This window comes from Sus scrofa, chromosome 2 (assembly GCF_000003025.6).
Source record: "Sus scrofa isolate TJ Tabasco breed Duroc chromosome 2, Sscrofa11.1, whole genome shotgun sequence".
Taxonomy (NCBI): domain Eukaryota; kingdom Metazoa; phylum Chordata; class Mammalia; order Artiodactyla; family Suidae; genus Sus; species Sus scrofa.
Window position 1 is genome coordinate 78,495,861 of NC_010444.4, and position 21,078 is coordinate 78,516,938.

At 48.7% G+C, this 21,078-nt stretch overlaps 2 protein-coding genes across 6 annotated transcripts in view; both read left to right on the forward strand.

Moving 5' to 3' along the window:
* The window catches only part of RASGEF1C (RasGEF domain family member 1C), an 88,697-nt gene extending 81,000 nt beyond the window's left edge, over positions 1-7,697 (forward strand). For both annotated transcript variants that reach the window (XM_021084318.1, XM_021084319.1), the window contains 2 exons: positions 363-435; positions 934-7,697. In XM_021084318.1, coding sequence (XP_020939977.1) covers positions 363-435; positions 934-958 — 98 coding nt within the window. In that variant the 3' untranslated portion in view covers positions 959-7,697. The remainder of the gene's footprint in view (positions 1-362; positions 436-933) is intronic.
* Positions 19,858-21,078, forward strand: part of RNF130 (ring finger protein 130) — a 154,318-nt gene continuing 153,097 nt past the window's right edge. The window contains exon 1 of one of the 4 annotated variants that reach the window (XM_021084321.1): positions 19,858-20,519. In XM_021084321.1, coding sequence (XP_020939980.1) covers positions 20,072-20,519 — 448 coding nt within the window. In that variant the 5' untranslated portion in view covers positions 19,858-20,071. The remainder of the gene's footprint in view (positions 20,520-21,078) is intronic. The other 3 variants (XM_021084322.1, XM_021084320.1, XM_021084323.1) reach the window with 3 other exon arrangements.

Sequence of the window (21,078 nt, forward strand, 5' to 3'; positions counted from 1 at the left end):
TGACAGACTATAGACACATGGACACAGTGGTGTCCAGGGCTTAAGGAAGGGGTGGGGATAGGAGGGAAGTGGGTGTGGCTACACGAGGGATCCTCGTGGTGATGGAATGTTCTGTACCTTGACTTGGCACCCGTATCCTGGTGATGACCCTGTTCTGTAGTTTGGCAAGTGGTTACCATTGGGGAAACTGGGTAGAAGGTGTACGGATCTCCCTGTATTTATTTCTTACAATTGCATGTGACTCTACAGTTACCTCCCAACAACAATTTAACTTAAAAGCAAAAGGCAGGTGAGACTCTGGGTGTAGAAGAGGTTATTGTTTTGGATCTCAATTGCAGAATTTCACTTCATTTTCTGACTAGGTCTTTATTTGGCTTCTTATGAAAGTGAGAGCCCAGAGAACCAAACAGAAAAAGAGAGGTGGAAATCTCTAAGGTGAGTCTAGGTGCCAGTACAGGGGTAGGGGGAGCAGACGGGGGTGCTTGGGGCTGGGACAGAGCCAAGGGGCTTCATCCATACCTGGTTGTGAGCCTCCTGGGAGACCCCCATGGGGAAGAGGCAGGTCAGACCAGGGTCTTAGAGGTGAGGGTTGCAGGGGCGGGGGGAGGGGGGTGGACTCAAGCACGGTCATGGAATCATGACTCCCATGGCTGGAAGCTGCCCTGTGGGCAGTCGAGATGTGTGCCTGCCCAGGCCCTGGAACCCCAGTCCATACTCTTATGCCAGAAAGTGAGACATGCAACATCTCCAGCGTGTTTGGCCTGTTAACACGGCATGCCAACCGGAGGATGGCGACAGTGGGCAGCCTTGGGCTCTAAGGATTGAGCCAAGACGATTGCACATGCCCCTCTGGGGTGGGGGTGCTAGTGGGGGGAGTATTACCGTGGGCCAGCGAGCAGGCTCCCACCACTCTGCGTATGTTTAAATCTGCAGGTCCTCTATTCTGGGGAAGACGTGAGAGGCTCTGAGCTGGAGGAGGCGGAGGAGAGGAAGCCAGCAGAAGCCTTCTGCAGCCCTGCCCCAGCAGCCCAGTGGCAAGCGGAGGCACTGGGTGCCTCGCTGCTTTGCAAACCATGACCCTGTGGCCTGGCACCTGCTGCAGTGACCACGCAGCACAGAACACCTTTCTCCACCTTTTGTGGAACCTCAACCCCGGCAGGACCCAGGGCCTCTGGACGTGTGGGTGGCACTTGCCTCGGAGACCCCATCCTCAGGACCGTGGTGGTCACACTGCTGGTCAGTCTGTCTGTCCTCGGCAATGACCCAGGGGCTGGGTGGCTGCAGTCTCATTCTTGCTGAGTGACTCAGGCCATAGAAGTGAACATCTGGTCTGTCACTAGGTGACCTGGGAGCCTCCACATCTCCAGCAAGAATCACAGCGACATGAGAAGGGCCAGAGCCCACCGGAACCTGAGATTCTACTGATGGATCCAACCCTACCCCTTGCGATGGGCTGGTTTCTACAGCCCTGTGAACCCCCTTTCTGGATCACGTTGGTATCAGGAGACAGCTTCCTGGTGACAGCTATGACAAGTTTGAGTCATGGACGGTCAGCAGGACAAGTTTGAGTCATGGACTTGACCATGGGTACAGTTCATTGTAAATGTTGGAGTTGGTATAAACACATTGGTACACCTTGCGGATCCACATCCACTTCATGTCTCTCACCTGTGGGCTTCTGCCAGGATGCAGGGCAGTTTCCCAGCTCAGGTCCAGGCAGACTGTGACCACAGGTCAGAAGGGAGACATGGCAGCCATTTCTGATCCACAGGCACCGTGCCATGCTAAAAGGAGCAGGGTGCAGCCTTGCGCGAGGCCAGGCACCTCTCTTGTTGGGGCGGGGGACAGGGGGAGTGTCCAAGCCAGGGAGGACCCTCCACCCACCCTGAGGCTCCTACCACAGGGCCTCACCCAGCCCTTCCCACACTGAGCTAAGTTTTTGGGCCAGAAAGCAGATGAGCCTTGGAGCCGCTGAGCCCTTACCTGGCATGTGACGAGGTCACCCTGTCCACAAGTCCGAGAGCATGATGTGCACCCCTGGCCGTGCCCCTTGCTGCAGCTTCCTCCAGGCTGTGGGGGCGGGAAAAAAGGATGTTAGAGAAGGACCTGCAGTTGGAACTGAGGTAGGTCAAGCAGGTCACTGCTGGTAGAGGCCTACCCCCAGGCCTCAGGCTGCTTCCTGTTTCCTAGTTCTGTGACCTTGCAACCACTGTTCCCACCGCCTGTTATGCTGGTCCTCAGCTTGTTGATCCAGTCAGAGCTGCAGCCTCGGGAGTAGAGTCCCCCTCCTGGGGAGAGATTCCTGACAGGCAGCCCCCTCCTCCACATCCGCTCCCTCCAGCCTGCCAGCCCCTCGGTGCCCAGTGCAGAATGGGCAAAAGGCGAGGATGGTGACCTGAGGCCCAGGCTCACCCCCAGCTGGAAGAGGGTCCAGGGAATGAAGCAGCCCAGGGCCAACCCTACAGAGAACACAGAGTCAAGGGTGCCCAGGCTGAGCGTGTTAGCGGTTTATGCTCATCTGAAGGGCCCTGCTTTCTACTCCTCTGAGCAGCCCCTGGGTGGCCAGGACAGGAGGAGGCCCTTCTCCCAGTAGTTCCCAGGTGGGGATCTTGGTGTCCATCTCTCTCTCTCTGGGTGAGCGATGGTGCCCTGCTTGTGGCCACAAAGATGGTTCCTTAGCCACTTCCACGATTCGTGCCCCCTTCCCTGCAGACGCCCCTTCGTCCTCCTGCTGTCCTGGCTTCAGTCCCTACAGCCAGGTCAGGTGGCCCACAGGGGAGGCAGCAGGTAGAGCCTATGCCTGTGGGGCAGGTGTCAGCAGCACAAGAGGTGCCCAAGAGTGGTGTTCCTGAGGCCCAGGTTGGTACCAGGTTATACTCCCCCTGCCACACAGCGCAGGGTTTGAAGCTACCCAGCTCAGCCACACAGCAGGCACCTAGCCCCAGTGCTCTGGGGAGGCTGGCAGCCCCTCTGTGCCCAGAAGGCCAGGGAAGAGTCATGGCTCTGGTCTCTCCATTGTTGTCTAGCACTTTTTCTCTTTCTCTGAACCCTTCAGGGAGGGAGCAAGGGGACTGGGGGGACAGGAAGTTGTCCCTGACTGGAGTTTGCCTCAGAGACCCCTGGGCCTGGCTGGGGATCAGAATCAATTCATCTCATGTGAATGATCCATGGGTCCCCTGAAACCCCCGCCCCCACAGGCCTTCCCCCCCACCCAGTGTTGCCTAAACTCAGCCTGTGCCCACTGGTGCTGAATAGAAATAGGAAGACAGGGTTTTGGGTAAAGGGGAAAAGGATAACTTTATTGCTTTGCCAGGCAAAAGGGGCCACAGCAGCTAATGCCTTTAAGACTGTGTCCCCTTTGGGAAAAATTAGGAGGTGGTTTTATAGTTTGGGGAGTGGAAAATAAGGCTGTAGATAAGGGTCAGGTAGAGGCAAGCCTGCATTGTTTCTCAAAGCTGGTGTTTAGTGGCCCCAGGACTGGTTCTGGTGGTCCTCCTTCTTTCTGGAATGAAGAATAATTCAAGGAGTTCCGGTTGTGGTGGAGCGGAAATGAATCTGACTAGGAACTGTGAGGTTGAGGGTTTGATCTCTGGCCTCACTCAGTGGGTTAAGGATCTGGCGTTGTCGTGAGCTGTGGTTTAGGTCGCAGACGTGGCTTGGATTCTGAGTTGCTGTAGCTGTGGCATAGGCCGGCAGCTGTAGCTCTGATTCTAGCCTGGGAAACTCCATAGGCTGTGGGTGTGGCCCTAAAAACCAAAAAAAAAAAAAGAATTCAAGTAAACGTCTTCTATTTGTTGAGGGCTTTAGTTCTAAAGAAGGGCTCAAAGATATTGTTAAGTATATCCCTGGAGGAGAAACCAGGCCCCTGCCCCGAGGCTGCACCGCTGTTTCTTGACTGCTCCTCCCTGGTCTCTGCATCCCCTCCCTTCCCTGATTAGCAACTGTTTGAACCTGCCCTTTGCAACTCAGGGAAGGTCGTGGTGACTAAAGCTTATTCCCTAAAAACAAGAAATGGGGGACACAGAAAGCCTTGTGTGCCCACAGGGCCCTCTTGCTTTCACTAGTTCCTTGGGGTGGGTGTCTCCATTTCAGCTAATGACTTATCCCAGGAATCCAGCCTCTGTGGAGGTGTATCTATCCCATCTGAAAGCAATGAAGGCCCAGACCCCAGACGAGCCCAAGGTGATTCCCAAAGGTATGCCCAGAGCTATCCCAGGGGACGCCACCAGACTCTTTCCTCAGCAGCTCAGAGACAGACAGTCATGAGCTTGGCCCCTTGTCCTTTGTCAGACCTCAGGCCACTGTGTCCCCCATGCTGCAGGATTCATATGGGCTTCCCCAGGTGGAGACAGCCCACCCACAGCACCCCACAAAGCAATGCCCTTCCCAGTCTCTAACTCTCAACTGCTGATACACTTCATCCATGAGTCAAGGGGGCAGAAAGCCAGCTAACTCAATAGAAAGGCTCAGTCAGCGTGTCCCTCAGCTAGATGCTCCATTTCACCACCAAATTCAAATGCTTCCTTCATGGACACCAAGCCTACCACGAAATCCCATGAGGTAGGTACCATTACCCTTGGCAAGTGACAAAACAGAAAGGCAAAGCCATTGCCCAGGGACACCCAACTCACAGGGACAGGGTCTGGGCCGACCAGAGCCCATTGTCTACCAGGACACTGCTACTGGTGGTGCCAAGGAGCCAAGAGGAGCTCTGACCGGCCTCTGGGTCTTCCCACGAGCACACAGTGACACCCATCTTTCCTCTGCTCCTGCCCCTTTCTTCTTGCAGGGTCACTGAGTCCCCCGGTACCCCATGTGTTCCAGATGTGCCCTCAACTACCTCATTCATGCTCGAGACAAAGCCTCCCACTGCCCCCAGCTCCCTTATTGTACACACTCTTCCATGGGCCCTGCTGGGCACACCCATGCCTCCTTCCTGGCAGCAGAAGACAGCAGGCCTCTCTCCTCATCATGCTACCCTTTGTCCCTGGCATCTATGCTGTAAGGCTAACATCCCACTACACACAGCTTCAGTGAAAACAGCTCCATTTTCACTCCCTGGACTCAGAGGGGAGCCCTGGATTCCTGGGCCAGGAGATCAATCTAACAGGGAGAACTTAAAACATACACACACAAGACACTTCTCAGCACAACCCAGCCCTCACCTGCAGGCTGAGCAGAGAGACTGACTGCCTTCGGTATCAAACCCTGGGCCTCCAGGCAGGAGGGAAGATTAACTGGGAATGGATAGACCTGAGGCATAAGCTAGAACCCCACTGCTGACAAACAGACCTTCACCAAGTGGGGAAGCTGGGAGTTCAGCAGAGAGAAGAGTTTAGTGGAAAAACACATAAAATTACCATATACCACACCTAAAATCTCTTCGGTGGGTGCCCTCCTAAAACAGCAGGACTCTGTGAGGCTCCTGGGCACAAAAGCCTTCCTGTGTCCCCCATTTCTTGTTTTTAGGAACTAGGTGACATTCAGTCTCCATGACCTTCCCTGAGTTCCAAAGGGCAGGTTCCCACAGTTGCTAATCAGAGAAGGGAGTGGATGCAAAGACCAGAGAGGAGAAGTTAAGAAACATAGGATAACAATGGGGCAGGGTCCCGGTTCCGCCTCAAGGAATATACATAACGACATCTTTGAATTCTTCCACAGAACTTAAAACCCCCAACAAATGAATGATGTTAGCTACTTGATGAAGCATTCTTTATTCCAGAAAGAAGGAGGACTACCAGAACCAGTCCTGGGGCCACTAAACACCAGCTTTGAAGTAGAAGGCAAGCTTGCCTCCCCCTGATCCTTATCTGTGGCCTTATTTTCCCCTGCAAAGCTGTAAGCCCACCTCTAGTTTCTCCCAAGGGGGGCACAGTCTTTAAGGCATTAGCCTGCTGTGGCCTTCTTTGCCTAGCAAAGCAATAAAGAGATTTTTTTTCTCCTTTGCCCAAAACTCTGTCTGTGTTTGTATTTGGCACAGGGGACAAAGACTGTTCAGCAACAAAATTGACATTTGAATTAGTGGCCTCAGTAAATCCCAGTGAGTGCCTGAGTGCACGCCATCCAATCAGCATGAGGCCTGAATAGAACAAAAGGTGGAGTAAAGGGAAATGTGCTCTCTGCCTATTTTTGAGCTGGGACATCATTCTCCTCCTGCATTTGAACTGGAACTTATACCTTTGACTCTCCTCACTCTCCAGCTTGCACACAGCAGGTCCTGGGACAGCTCAGTCTCCACAATTACATGAGCCAGTTCCTTATAATCTATCATGTCTCTGTCTGTCTGTCTGTCTGTCTATCTAGCTAGCTATCTACCTCTCCTATTGGTTTCTCTGGGGAAACCACACCAATACAGGAGGCAACATGTCCAGTTTTAGAAAGATTTCTTTGATACCTTTTAACCTAATAATTCTACTTTTGCAACTTATACTAAGGGGGAAAAAAATCGAGATTAGCATGGTATTTGCACCATAGAGAAGTAGCTAATGATTACTTTACTCCTGTTCCTGTGACAGCAGGTGGATTTTGCTCCCTAGTCCAGCCCAGAACCTGGAGAGCCCCCACCTGTTGAATGAAAAATGCAAAAGACTCAAACTTATGAAAAGATGCTCATGGGTGATAGAAATGTTCAACCTCACTCAAAAGAGGACCACATTGGCATGCTGTATTCACCTCTTAGACTGACAGAATAATAATTGCAAAATTGTGTGGGCAAAGCTGGGGAAACAGACACTCCTACATTGCTCTTTAGAGTATAAATTGATACACTCCTATGGAAGTGGATTTGGCAATTTTCATCAGAATTGCAAATATATGTAGGCTGTGACATAGAAATTCCCTCTTGTGAAATTGATCTTACCAACATGCTTGTACATCTCCAAATGAATAAGCCTGCATACAGCTATTCATTGCAGTGTCATTTGACAGCAAAAGATTGGAACCAACCCAAGTGTCAATAAATAGGAAACTGGTTATACCAATCACTGCACAGCCCTACCATAGAACCCTGCAGCTGCAATGAGGATGCTCTTTTTGTACTGATATGAAAGGTACCCACTGTATGACACAGGTATAAAATAGCATGGATAGCATGTTAGCATTTGGGTAAAAAAGGATGGGAAACAGTATATATTTACATGTGTTTATTCAAACTCTCTTTAAAATTTTGAAACATTTTAAAATATACAAAAACTTACTAGTAGTTAACTTTTGGGAGATATGGCTGGGTAATAGAGAAAGACTTCCTGCTTTTGAAATATGCAATGTATTACCAATTCAAAATTAACTTTTAACACACAGAGCATATATCTGAGAATCTGAAGAGCAAGGACTTCCAGCTTCTAGCTGTGGGAGACTTCTCTGCACATGGAATTACTAGACAGGATCTATACAGTCTTCATTTCACAGAATATTACGATATTGCTTTCCAGAATATTTACCAGTCTATAGTCCCACAAATGGGATTCAGGGCAAACCCCCACCCCCACCCCTGACCAGTTCTTGCCAACACTTAATATCATCAGGATATGTTCCTGCTGCATGATACTTGCTATATGTGCATCAAAATAAGGAAACAAATTATGAAAGATGATGAGGGTCAGTAATCACAGGATATAATCCAGGAGTTCCCATTGTGGTGCAATGGAAACGAATCCAACTAGTATCCATGAGGATGCGGGTTCCATCCCTGGCCTCACTCAGTGGGTTAAGGATTCAGCATTGCTGTGAGCTGTGGTGTAGGTAGAAGGTGCAGCTCAGATCCTGCTTTGCTGTGGCTGTGGTATAGGCCAGTGGCTACAGCTCCTATTCAACCCCTAGCCTGAGGACCGCCATATGCCCTGGGTGTGGCCCTAAAAAGCAAACAAACAAACAACCCTTTAGGTTTAAATGAGAGGCACAAATAAGGCCTTCAGGCCACAGCAATGGCACTGGTGGCGAAGAGGACACACCGTGTGTCAGTGTGTTTAGTGTTTCCTTGAAATTTGAATTATTTGCCTTACCACTATATACATCCCTTTACCCTTGCTTCTTTACATAAATGTTATCATATGTATTATATCTAAGTACATTGCAAAACAATGTTATAATTTTCTCTTTTAACAATCACTTATAGATATTTTGTTTTGCTTTTTAAGGGCTGCACCAGCGCCATACTGAGGTTCCCAGGCTAGGGGTTGAATTGGTGCTACAGCTGCCAGCTTATACCACGGCCACAGCAACTCCAGATCCGAGCCGCGTCTGCGACATAAACCACAGCTCACAGCAAGGTTGGATCTTTAACCCACTGAGCGAGGCCAGGGATCAGACCCGCAACCTCATGGTTACTAGTGGGATTTGTTTCCACTGAGCCATTACGGGAACTTCAACAATCACTTATGTTTTTAAAGAATTTAAAAGAAGAAAAATAGTTTAGTATATTTACCTAGGTATTCAACATTTCTTCCTTTTTTTTTTAACATTTTGTTTCTCTGTATATTTCTATCTTCTTTCTTTCCTTTTTTTTTTTTTTCCTTTTTTTTTTTTTTTTTCCTTTTTTTTTTTAGGGCTGCACCCACGGGATATGGAGGTTCCCAGGTTAGGGGTAGAACCAGCCTCAGCCACAGCCACAGCAATGCTGGACCAGAGCCGTGTCTGTGACCTACGCCACAGCCCACAGCAATGCCAGATCTTTAACCCACTGAGCGAGGCCAGGGATCAAACCCGTATCTTCATGGGTACTAGTCGGGTTCATTAACTGCTGAGCCACAACAGGAACTTCTCTCCGAATATTTCAAGTTGGATATTTTCTAGCAGTCTACCATCAAACAGGTCAACTATTTCCTCTCTTGTCTTCATTTTGCTATATATCCCATCCAGTGAATTTTTAATTCAGATATTACACTTTTTGTTCTAAAATTTCCATTTGGTTGTTTTTTTTTTTTTCCTACTTCTCTGAATATTTATCTTTCCTTTTTTTAAAAAAAAAAAAAAAGTCTTACTTTTACCTCCTGAAGCATAATAATAATAGAGGCTTCAATATCTGGGTTATTTGGGGCTTGGCATCTTTGTTGATTGTCTTTTCCCTTTAGAATTAGTCACATCTTTCTTGTTATTGGTACCTCAAGTAATTTTGGACCATATCCTGGACATTTTAAATATCATGTTGTGAAATTCTGGAGACGATTCAAATCCTCTGGAGAATGATTTTTTGGCTGTGCTGGTTTTAGCAATCAATCAGACCTGATTAGGTTCAGACTATTAATTCTGTCTTCTCTTCTGTGGGTAGTAGATCCACTGTCACCTTAGTTTTCAAAGGCTTTACTTGGCAGGAATATAAAGTGGCAGAGCTTCTCTGGAAAATATTTTGGTGGTTTCTCATAAACTAAACATGCACTTACCATATGACCCAGCAACTTCACTCTTGGGCGTTTATCTCAGAGAAATGAAAACTTTCTTTCTTTCTTTGCCTTTTAGGGTCACACCCTCGGCGCATGGAAGTTCCCAGGCTAGGGGTCGAATCGGAGCTGCAGCTGCCAGCCTGCAGCACAGCCACAGAAACACCAGATCCTAGCTGTGTCTGCGACCTACACCACAGTTCATGGCAACACTGAATCCTTAACCCACTGAGCAAGGCCAGGGATCGAACCCGAAACCTCATGGATCCCAGTAGGGTTCTTTAACCTCTGAGCCATGAAGGGAACTCCCTGAAAACTTACTTTCACACAAAAGCTGTACGCAAATGTTCATAATGCTAGAGGCTTTATTTTTATAGTAGCTTCAAACTGGAAACAACCCAAATGTCCTTCATCAGGTGAATGGTCAAATGAACTGTGGTACAACCAGGCAAAGGAGTGTTGTTCAGTGAGAAAAAGGAACAGGCTATTGATACCTATCACAACTTGGATGGATCTTATAGGAATTATGTTAGTGGAAAAAGCCAGTCTTAGAAGGTTACATACTGTATGATTCCATTTATATGACATTATCAAAAATGACCATCACTACAGAAATAGATACCAGGTTAGTGGTTGCCAGAGGACAAGGGTGGGGTGAGTACAACAGTAAAGGGGCAAAAGGAGGGGGTCTCTTTGTAGGGATGGAAGGTGCTATGTCTTGATTGTGGTCATGATTACACAAATCCATACATGGGATAAAGCTGCATAGAACTACACACACACACACACACACACACACACAACTGCACATAAAAGACAGTGAAATCTGAATAAGGTCTGTATTTAATTAATAGTATTACATCAATGTCGACCTCCTGGTTTTGATATTGCACAATATGAGTTATATAAGATGTCTCCACTGGGGGAGGTGGGTGAAGGGTACACAGATTTTTAACCTCCTATGAATCCATAATGATATCAAAATAAAATGCTTTTTAAAAGACTAAACCATGCTGTTTTGAGTCTGCTCTGCGCAGGTTGGAGGTGAGCTTGGGATATATATCTACTCATCCACAGACTTAAGGATCCCTCCTCCCTCTCTGGGAATTGCCCCACAACCTCTGGCTCACTTGGTTTCCTCTTGGGGTTTTAGGCATTTGCTGTTGGTACAGTCATGCAGCTTTGCAACAAAGGCTGTCTTTAGGGCAGGGACAGAAGAGAAATAAAGGAAAAATAAAAAGAACAAGGATTTTCCCACATACACTTCACCTTGCAAAGTCCCCTTTCCTAATCCTCTGGCTAGACACATGGTTTCTTTGAGTTCTATACTGGGACTGATGTCAATTCAAAACTAGGAGACAAGAGAGGAAAAGAAACCAAGGATCTCATCTCCATTATGGGTTATCCCTCCAGTTTTGGCTCTTCTCTCCAATCCGCCTGTCATTGCAAACATGTCAGCGTCCTCAGCTCTTTACTTTGTCCAGAGTTTTTGGCTGTAACCGAGGAGATAGAATTCAGTGGTCTTACTTCATCTTGGTCAGCATCAGAACCCATAAAGATAATGTTTAACCTTCCCAGTTAGCCTGTGAGATCAATTTGAGAGGGGTGAAGAAGAAAATAAGAGCTTTATTACTTTGCCAGGCAAAGGAGACCACAGCAGGCTAATGCCCTAAAGACTATGCCCTTCGTTGGGAGAGGATAGGAAGGGGTCTTATAGTTTGGGAGTGGAAAATAGGGCCACAGATAAAGATCAGGGTAAAGGGAGGCTCCCATTCTTCTTCAAAGTTCCATGTGAGATCAATTTAATCCACCTATTTTATTTTTTTATTTTTTAAAAATGTTTTATTTTATTTTATTTTGCTTTTTAGGGTCACACCTGCAACTTATGGAAGTTCCTAGGCTAGGGGTCAAACTGGAGTTACAGCTGTCGACCTACACCACAGCCAGCAGATCTGAGTTGCATCTGCAACCTACACCACAGCTCATGGCAATGCCGGATCCTTAACCCACTGAGCAAGGCCAGGGATCGAACCCGAGTCATCATGGATACTAGTCGGGTTCGTTACTGCTGAGCCATGACGGGAACTCATTTTACCTCCCTATTTTAAAGATAAATTACTTGAAGCTTAAAGAGGCATAGTCTCCTGCCAAAACCCATATAGCCAATGCTAAGGTGAAAATAGATACACCAGTTAAAATTAGCTCATAGAGGAGTTCTCTTGTGCATCGGGCTAAGGATCTTGCATTGCCACTGTCGTGATTCAGGTCACTGATGTGGCATGGGTTTGATCCCTGGCCTGGGAACTTTCACATGTCACAGGTGTGGCCAAAAACTTAGTTCATGGCACAGGCTGTGGAGTGGAGTCAGAAAGCAGGAGGGGGCAGGAAGGAAACAGGAGGTAAAAGGACAGAGTGGTGGGGAGATGGAGGTTGTGAAAAGGGAGAGGAGGAGGAGAGAGTAGGGGAGGCGAGGAGGTCTCTTCCTGTTGGCTCAGGCAACAGCAGCTCTGCATTGAGTGTACTTACCCAGACCTCAACCCTTGCCACATACCCCCTTCCTTCATGAATTTCTTGGAGGCAAACCGACCAGCCTAAACAGTGATGTAATCCTATCCCCTGTTCCAGTCAGGGCCCAGGCTTAACCCAAACAGCCTTGGCATTTCCTCCTTGACCCTATTTGTCTAGAGGCACCTGGGCGGGTCACCACAATGGGCTGAAGATGAGGTTTTTATTCTACAGTTGAGAGGAAGGCTTTCTCTCTCCTTACCCAGCAGGAACAAGGAAATAATGTTGTTCCAGTTACTGCTGGCCTCTATCCTTGAGAGGAGACAGGCTTAAACAAAGCCCATGCAAGAAGGCCTGCCTGGAACCTCCTTTCCTCTAGATTTCCTTCCTGAGTGAGCCAGTTTAAGTCAGGGCTTCTGTTACTTGCAGCCTGGAGCATCCAAATTCACCGGTCCCAGCCTGAACCACTTTTGGATGTGTCCCAGGAGCCACCTGACCCCAGCTTGGTGCTGGAGAACTGCCTGACTGAGCTCAGGACAAGAGGGGGTGGGTCAAGGGTATTCAATGTCTGCCTCTATGGGTGAGTGTGTGGTAAGGTCTGGCCCATCAGAGCATTTATCCACTTGGTCACAATGTGGCTTGCTGGTGAACTCTCTCTCTCTCTCTCTTTTTTTAGGGTCGCACCTGCAGCATATGGAAGTTCCCAGGCTAGGGGTTGAAATGGAGCTGCAACTGCCTTCCTACACCACAGCCACAGCTGTGGCGGGATCCGAGCTGCATCTGCAGGCTGTACCATAGCTCATGGCAACACTGGATCCTTAACCTACTAAGCGAGGCCAGGGATCAAACATGCATCCTCGTGGATACTGGTCTGGTTTGTTTCTGTTGAGCCGCGATGAGAACTCTCTTGGTAGTGAACTCTTGACAAGAAACTGTGATTAAAAAAAATATTGGCTGCTATATCAGTAAACAAAGGATGTTGCAGCCGTCAAGCCACTGTAAGATTTATAATAGATCAAATGTATGTCTATTTTTGCCCCAAGGGCTGGAGATAGAATCATTAAATGTATGGAGAACGTTAGGCCTGTGAAGGAGAATCTGACCAAGGGCCACCTGGAGTCACCACCTCAGTTCTGTCAACCCATCTCTGCAGTGTACCCCAATCTCCCTATCCTTGGCTCCGCTTACCACAATCCCACGACTTCTAATAGATTCTTCAGTGGTCTCTTGATAGGTCATCAGAGATAGATTTTTTTTTTAATAATTGAAAAGAGAACACAACATTTTGAAAATAGAAAAAAAAAAGGGAAAGTAAAAATAATCACCCATAATTCTCCCAAATAAACCAAACTATTTCCATTTTGCTAGTTTCCTTCTGGGTCTTGTTCACACATGTGGACTATATTTTATAGAGTACAACCAGAGATTTATTTTGTATTCTGTGTCTGCTCTCAACAGTACATCATAAGTGTTCTTCCCATTGCCACTGCTTGTTTGATATATTAATAGCTGCATAATTGTCCTCAAATTTGTTGGACCATAATTTGCTTAACAAATGAATGAGTTTATTTCCATTTTTTTTGCCCCTACAGCTAATACGACAATAAACATCCTTGTGCACATAGTTTTATTTTTCTTGTGTTGCATGTTAGTTTAAAAGCAGCATGAGAGCTGGTGTCAGCTCTGGGCTGGCAGTTTGCATTGCACTGTTTCCCCTGAATCCCGAGACTGCTAGTCAGAGAACAGCTGCTGGGACTCTAGTATCCGGCTCTTGGTGCCCACAAAAAACTGGCTGCAGCATGGCCTCCCAGCTGGATGACATGTCTGAAGAGAGAGACTCAGAACCTCACCTCTACTTCTTGAAGAAACCAGCTGCATTCACCTGGCAGGGAGTGGGATTAAGCAAGCAGCCTCTGTGGTTTTCCTTCAGCAGACAGGGCCACCCTTGCCTTCTGTGCCATTGGGCTCCATAGCCCAATAGCTGACATCAGCTCTGGGGGCTATTTCTCCTCCACCGATGCTCCATCCACAGGCTAACAGTCACGGTGCCTTGTGTTTCTAGCATCAAGGTGTAGGCACCTGACTCAAACTAGACCAATCAGATGCTTTCTTCCCAGAGGGATACAAAGCTGACTCAGCCCAACAGCTGTGCCCTGATGAAGCTCTCCCTCTTTTCCTGTTGCCCAGTCTCCCAAAGTCGCCTGGGTGCCGTCCTTTCTGAGCCTGGCTCTGCTTTCTTGCCCTCACCAGGATGAGCCTTCCAAAAGAGTCTCTTGCTGTATACATTTCTCCTGCCCGTGAACAAAGGGCCTTTCCAGATGCAGTCAGACACCCCTGACAGGGGAGCCCATGGCACTCTAGGGACCAGCACTCCACGTCAGCTGGAGGACCAGCCATCAGACGTGAGGGCTGGCCTGCCCTGGACAGCTCAGCCCAGCTGGCATCTCCTCTCTCAACTCTTCTTGGCTCAGTCATTTGTCACTCTGATCAAACAAATCTTGACAAAGGACGAGACAATGCCTTCGATCCTGCTAAATGGCTCCTACCCCAGCAGCCTGTGCCCACTCAGCATCGGCCCAGGCCCCACCCTAATTCCTGGACAGAGCCTCTGGCTTCCTGGCCTGGGACAAGTACCAGGAAATTCAAGCATCGGCTGAATCTTGAGCCTGGCGCTGACCTGCAGGACCTGCAGGTCCCAGCGACTTCTCAGTACTTATTAGCTGGGGCAAGTTTGCTCAGCAAAGAGCTCTCTTCTCTGAGCTTCACTTTCCTTATCTGCAGGGTGGGCACACAAGCCCTAGGTTTGAGGGTCCTCAGGAGAATTCAATTCCAGTTCCCTGCACCAGGTTCCAAATATGAAGTTCCTGATATATTAAAAATGAGGAAAGTGGCAGTAATTGTGGTATAATTTAAGTGCCTACAAAAAAAAAGTATGATACAATAGTATTCATGTAATTGACAAGATGATTGCAGAAAATGCAATACATTTTTCTACTGAACTCTGAGTGGTTCAGTCAGGCAAGACACAAGCTCAGAGCTACAGGATAGCCATCTACTTATGATCTACTGGAGGAGTTACCGTCGTGGCGCAGTGGTTAAGGAATCCGACTAGGAACCATGAGGTTGTGGGTTCAATCCCTGGCCTTGCTCAGTGGGTTAGGGATCTGGCGTTGCCGTGAGCTGTGGTATAAGTTGCAGACATGGCTCGGATCCCTCATTGCTATGGCTCTGGCGTAGGCCAGTGGCAACAACTCCTGTTAGACCTCTAGCCAGGGAATCTCCATATGCCGCGGGAGCAGTCCTAGAAAAGACATAAAGACAAAAAAAAAAAAAAACAAAAAAACAAAAATCTACTGGAGCTGGGGCTGTAACCCCAAAGTCTAAATTTCTAGAAAAATATATAACCAAACCCAATGCAGAAACATCATTGGATCCCATTCAAAGAAAAGAGTGCAGGGCCCAAGGGGGAGGCAGGGGAGGGGAGGCAGGAGAAGAGGGGGACACTTTTAGATATTTTTGGGAACATTTGAACAGGGTGAGATATGGGATTATTTTACAGAATTACTATTCATTGATTTTTTTTTGTTTGGCCACACCCACGGCATGCGGACGTTCTCAGGCTAGGGATCAAACTGGTGCCACAGCAGTGACAATGCCAGATCCTTAACTTGTTAGGCCACCAGGGAGCTCCTACTATTCATTGTTTTGGTCGTGATAATATACGAGAAAGGCCCAAAGGGTCATAAAATGTTTCAGAAAAACAATTTTAAAATAAAAGTGATAGACGGGTAAAGCATTTATGATGAAATGCTAACAGTGGATGAACCTAAGTGATGAGGTACAAGGGCTTCACTGTGCCTTCTTCCAACTTTTTCTTATACCTGAAGTTTTTGGTTAAGAAAGCTTAAAAGTTTTGGGGCATTCCCGTCGTGGCTCAGCAGTAATGAACCTGACCAGTATCCAGGAGCATGTAGGTTCAATCCCTGGCCTTGCTCAGTGGGTTAAGGATTGGGTGTTGCTGTGAGCTGTGGTGTGGGTCGCAGACACAGCTCGGGTCTGGCTTTGCTGTGGCTGTGGTGTAGGCCGGCAGCTGTAGCTCCAATTAGACCCCTAGCCTGGGAACCTCCATGTGCCACGGGTGTGGCCCTAAAAAGACAGAAACAAAAACAAAACCCACAAATGCATCGTACATTTTTCTAAATAAAATGTTGTTACATTGTGCCTCTGTTTGCACTGGGGTTCCCATTGTCTGCATGTGCCAGACACTGGCCAACCTGAGGGGCTGTCCATTCTGGACAGACTGTTCTGGGTGATGCCTGTGGGAAGGCAGCACAGCAGTCCTTACCCAGGCAGCCACTCAAACCCTTCGGAAGTCCCTGTGCCTTCAGTAACAAGTCAGAGGGAAATGGGGGTGACTGCAGTAGCTATAGCTTCCAGGCACCCGTCATCCAATTTGCATCCGTCAGAGCTAGAGAGGAAGAGGCCATTAGGACCATTTCACAGAGGAAACTGACCCAAGGGGATAGGAGCGTGCAGAGGTCACAGAGTTGACATGTAGCCAAGCAGGGATTTGAACCAGAGAAATTCTGATAAACCACTCTTTGAAAAATAAGAAAAGCAGTGGAAGGGGGTGGGGAGGAGACAGGAAATAGGGAGGGCGCCTTGATTTATACAGTCTGCCAATTTCTGTGGTATAAACATTATCCTACAGTCACAGCTAATTTCAAGGTATCAGTTGTGTAACAAATGGTTGCAAAATCCCTGATTTTTTTTCTTTTTAATGGCCACACTTATGGCATATGGAAGTTTCCAGGCCAGGTGTTGAATTGGAGCCACAGCAACACAGGATCCAAGCCGCATCTGTGACCTACACCGCAGCTTGCGGCAATGCCAGATCCTTAACCCACTGAGCAAGGCCAGGGATTGAACCCAGATCCTCACAGACCCTAGTTGGGTTCTTAATTAGCTGAGCCACAGGGGAACTCCAAATTCCTGAATATTTCACAATCAGTAGCCCTGATTTCAACCCAGCCCTGGGCCTCTGTCTCTGAAGCCCCCGCTCTTTTCTCTATTATCATTTCCCTCACTTTGGTCCTTTGAATAACGACTTTTATAATTTCGCCACATCTATATTCCATCTGACTACCATTTATTAAATACTTTTCTCTAAGATGTCTCAGTTTTTAAAGACAGGTGACATTACTATCATTGAAAGTGAAATCACTTGCTATAAAATAGAAGTCAATGTTAAAATGAACACATAATTATTAAAATAAAAATATTATTTGCACTTCCTAAAATACCCTTTCCATGTGCTGGCCCAAGTAACCCAGAGGAGCCAGCAAATCTGATGTGAACTTACAAATACTCAGCCATATACGGAAATGTGTCTAGTACAGTCTTGTAGACTTTAGTAGTCTAATAGAGTCTTGATGTCTCTATAGGGCTCTTCACCTGCAGCATCTCCAGGACTTCAGGATCCACAAGGAACACACTGAGAGCAGCTTCTCCAGGACGATCTGTCCCATGGGAATTGGACTGGGTTTCTACAATCATTTCACCCACGGCCACAATTTAGGGATGGGGTGATAATCAGCAGCAACAGCAGGGGGAGCTCTCTTGGGCCAAGACCTTCAAGGGACAACCCCCAAGGGGAGAAACAGAAAAGAGAGGCTCGGATGGGGGTGAGGGAAGGGCAGCTTAAAAAGACAGTGCTAGTGGAGTTCCCGTCGTGGCGCAGTGGTTAACGAATCTGACTAGGAACCATGAGGTTGCGGGTTCGATCCCTGCCCTTGCTCAGTGGGTTAACGATCCGGCATTGCTGTGAGCTGTGGTGTAGGTCACAGACGAGGCTTGGATCCTGCGTTGCTGTGGCTCCGGCATAGGCTGGCAGCTACAGCTCCGATTAGACCCCTAGCCTGGGAACCTCTCTATACTGCAGGAGAAGCTCAAGAAATGGCAAAAAGACAAAAAAAAAAAAAAAAGGCAGTGCTAGTATCCACCAAAGGTGCATGCCTACCCTATGATGCAGCCATTCCATTCCACAGTCCAGACTCTTAGAGACGCCTACTCATATACACCAAAAGACACACAGTTTTAGTAACAGCTCTGTTCATAAAATCCCAAAACAGAAGTCAATACAGATTCCTATCAACAGGAAAATGGATACATCACTTGTGGAATACTATATAGTCAAGAAAAAGAGCAAACAACTACAATAAATGCAAAAAAAGGGAAAGAATTTCACAAACATAATGCTAGGAAAAAAACTAGGCATCAAAGAATCCATGTTGTGTGATTCTATTTCCATAAATTTCAAAACAGGCAAACTGATCTATGGTAACAGAAGCAGATTAGTAGGGTAGTAATGACTGAGAAGGCCAGGGAAGCTTTGGGGGTGCTGGCAATGTTCTCCATCTTGATCTAGATGGTGGTTACAAAGGGATTTTCATTTACTAGACATCTGTTGAGCTGTACATGTAAGTTTTTTGCATTTCAGTACAGGTAAGATATATTTCAAAATAAAATTTATTATATAAATAGAAGAAAACAACAAAACAAACCCAACATAGTGCTGGGTGAAGAACAAAAAACAATGATAGCTATAACCAATACTATTTCATAATTAAGAAGTACATATAAACAACACTGCATTTTTTTCGTCTTTTTGCCATTTTTTGGGCCACTCCCGTGGCATATGGAGGTTCCCAAGCTAGGGGTCTGATTAGAGCTGCAGCCACCGGCCCATGCCAGAGCCACAGCAATGCAAGATCCAAGCCTAGTCTGCAACCTACACCAGGGCTCACGACAACGCCAGATCATCAGCCCACTGAGCAAGGGCAGCGACCGAACCCGCAACCTCATGGTTCGTAGTCGGATTCGTTAACCACTGCGCCACGACGGGAACTCCAACACTGCATGTTTTTAAGCACATTAGAATGGTTGCTTGTGGGGTAGGGAATGGCAGTTCAGTGTAGCAATAAAAGGGCACACATAGATTATAAAATAAAGTCCTGTGCTTAGAGAACAGACTTGTGTTTGCAGATGGGGGTAGGTGGGAGGATGGACTAGGAGTTTGGAGTTAATAGATGCAAACTATCGCATTTAGAATGGATAAGCAATGAGGTCCTACTATATAGCACTGGGAACTATATCCAGTTTCTTAGGACAGAACATGGTGGAAGATAATACAAGAAAGGGAATGTATTTTTTTTTTTTTAAAGGCAAAAAAACCCCACTACTCCATTTTAGAACCAACTTTCTCCTTGACAAATTCAGAAAGGCCAAGAGAGCTTTAAAGGGACCTGCTCCCCCCACCCCTCGCACCCAGCTGACTTAACAGACTGGTTCTGTGGGTCTCTGCAACCATTTCTCATACCAGCAGGCATGGGCACCTCACATCCTGTAAGGACAAGGGAGTAAGGGGCATGAGCTTCTCAAGCAGGGGCAGGCCAGGGCATGCTAAGTGGGAGGAGAACATTAAGAAGACCACCACTAGGGAAGAGCTCTACCACAGGGGCTCTAAGTGACCCAGGGCTGTTTGGAAAGGGAATTCCAGGGTTCCAGATGCCTGAGCAAGTACCTCAGATGTTCTTAAAGATCCAGGTCTAGAGAGACCCCCATACTCTTATTTGCACAGAACCCCCCCCCCAACCCGCCCTGGGCCCAATGATGATAAATAAGACTTTGAGTTGACTGGTTGAAATGTGGAATCCCATATTTAATTTAGAAATTAATTTTTAGTTTTAGCTTTTTTTCTTTTGTGTTCTTGTCTCATACTTTTCCATAGGCCCTTGGAAAAGGCCCCTGGTTCCAAACTCTGTGCGCATCTCGCCCGACGCATGAACATGGCTGGTCGTGGGGCTATTAGGTGCCGGGTCTGTTAGGGCCCTCGTGCGGGCGGGCGGGAGCGGACACGGGCTTGCACGCATGCGCAAGGGGGCGGGCCTGCGCCCAAGGCCTGCGCCTTGCCACTCGGCTGACAGGGGGCGGGACGGCGGCGAGTGCGCGCCTGAGGCGGCAGCCGGGCGAACAGGACTTTGTGCTACGAAGACCCTTTTTCAGGCGCGTCTTCCACTCCCGTCGCTTCCCCGAGTGGCGCCCCAACTCAGCGGGACCGGCCCTGTGGAATGGAGGGACCCCGGAGGAGACGACTGCGCGCGGCCTGACCCGCCGTCCTCGCTGAGGAGCCCATGGGCGCGTTCCCGCGGGCGGGTGGCGGACGTGAGGGCAGCGAGCAGCGGCGCCGCGGCACCGAGGAGAGCCGTGCTCGTGCCCGGCCCTGCGCCGGCCGCGCGCGCGCGCTCCCGCCGCAGCGCCGGCCGCGCCCGCCCCGCCTCTCGGCGCCGGCCCGGGAGCCCGGTCCGCGAGCAGCGGCGGCGGCGGGAGGGACGATGAGCGGTGCGGCGCGGGCGGGCCCGGCCCGGCTCGCCGCGCTCGCGCTGCTGACCTGCAGCCTGTGGCCGGCGCGGGCTGATAACGCGAGCCAGGAATACTACACGGCGCTCATCAATGTGACCGTGCAGGAGCCCGGCCGCGGCTCCCCGCTCACGTTCCGCATCGACCGCGGGCGCTACGGGCTCGACTCGCCTAAGGCCGAGGTCCGCGGTCAGGTGCTGGCACCGCTGCCCATCCATGGAGGTGAGTGCCTGGCAGGGGAGAGAGAAGCCGTGGCGCAGCGGCCGGCGATGGTCCCCCGCCCCCGGGAGCCGCAGCCTGGGAGCGGGGGCGGCGGGCGCGGTGCCCCTACCCCCGGCCTCGATCGTCGCGCCGCTCGGCGCGGCTGCCCCCCGGTCGAGGTTCCAGTCGTGTGCACTCCGGCCTGCTCGGTGCTGGGATTAGGCTCCCAGGCGCGTTTTGGGGATCTTCTTTTCTTTTTAGAAAGACTTAGAACGTTCCTTTTGGTTTTAGGTGGCTTGTTTACAGGAAGGCATTGAACTGCGAGTTTGCAGGGACAGCTCAGACAAAGGCGGCGGTGGAAGAGCGCAAAACTAGTTCATGATGGATGAGGTCTTAACCTGTATTTCAGAATCCGTAGGTTCGTTCCCGAAATCAAACACCGCATTGAATCTCGAAGGACCAGGCCCTTTTCTAACGTAAAAACGTGCTGTTTTTCTTAAGTGGCAAGTGGAAGGAGGGGTGGAGGAGGAAAATAGGCATCTTCCCTGTTGCTTTTGGCTCTTATTCTGCCCCAGGAGCT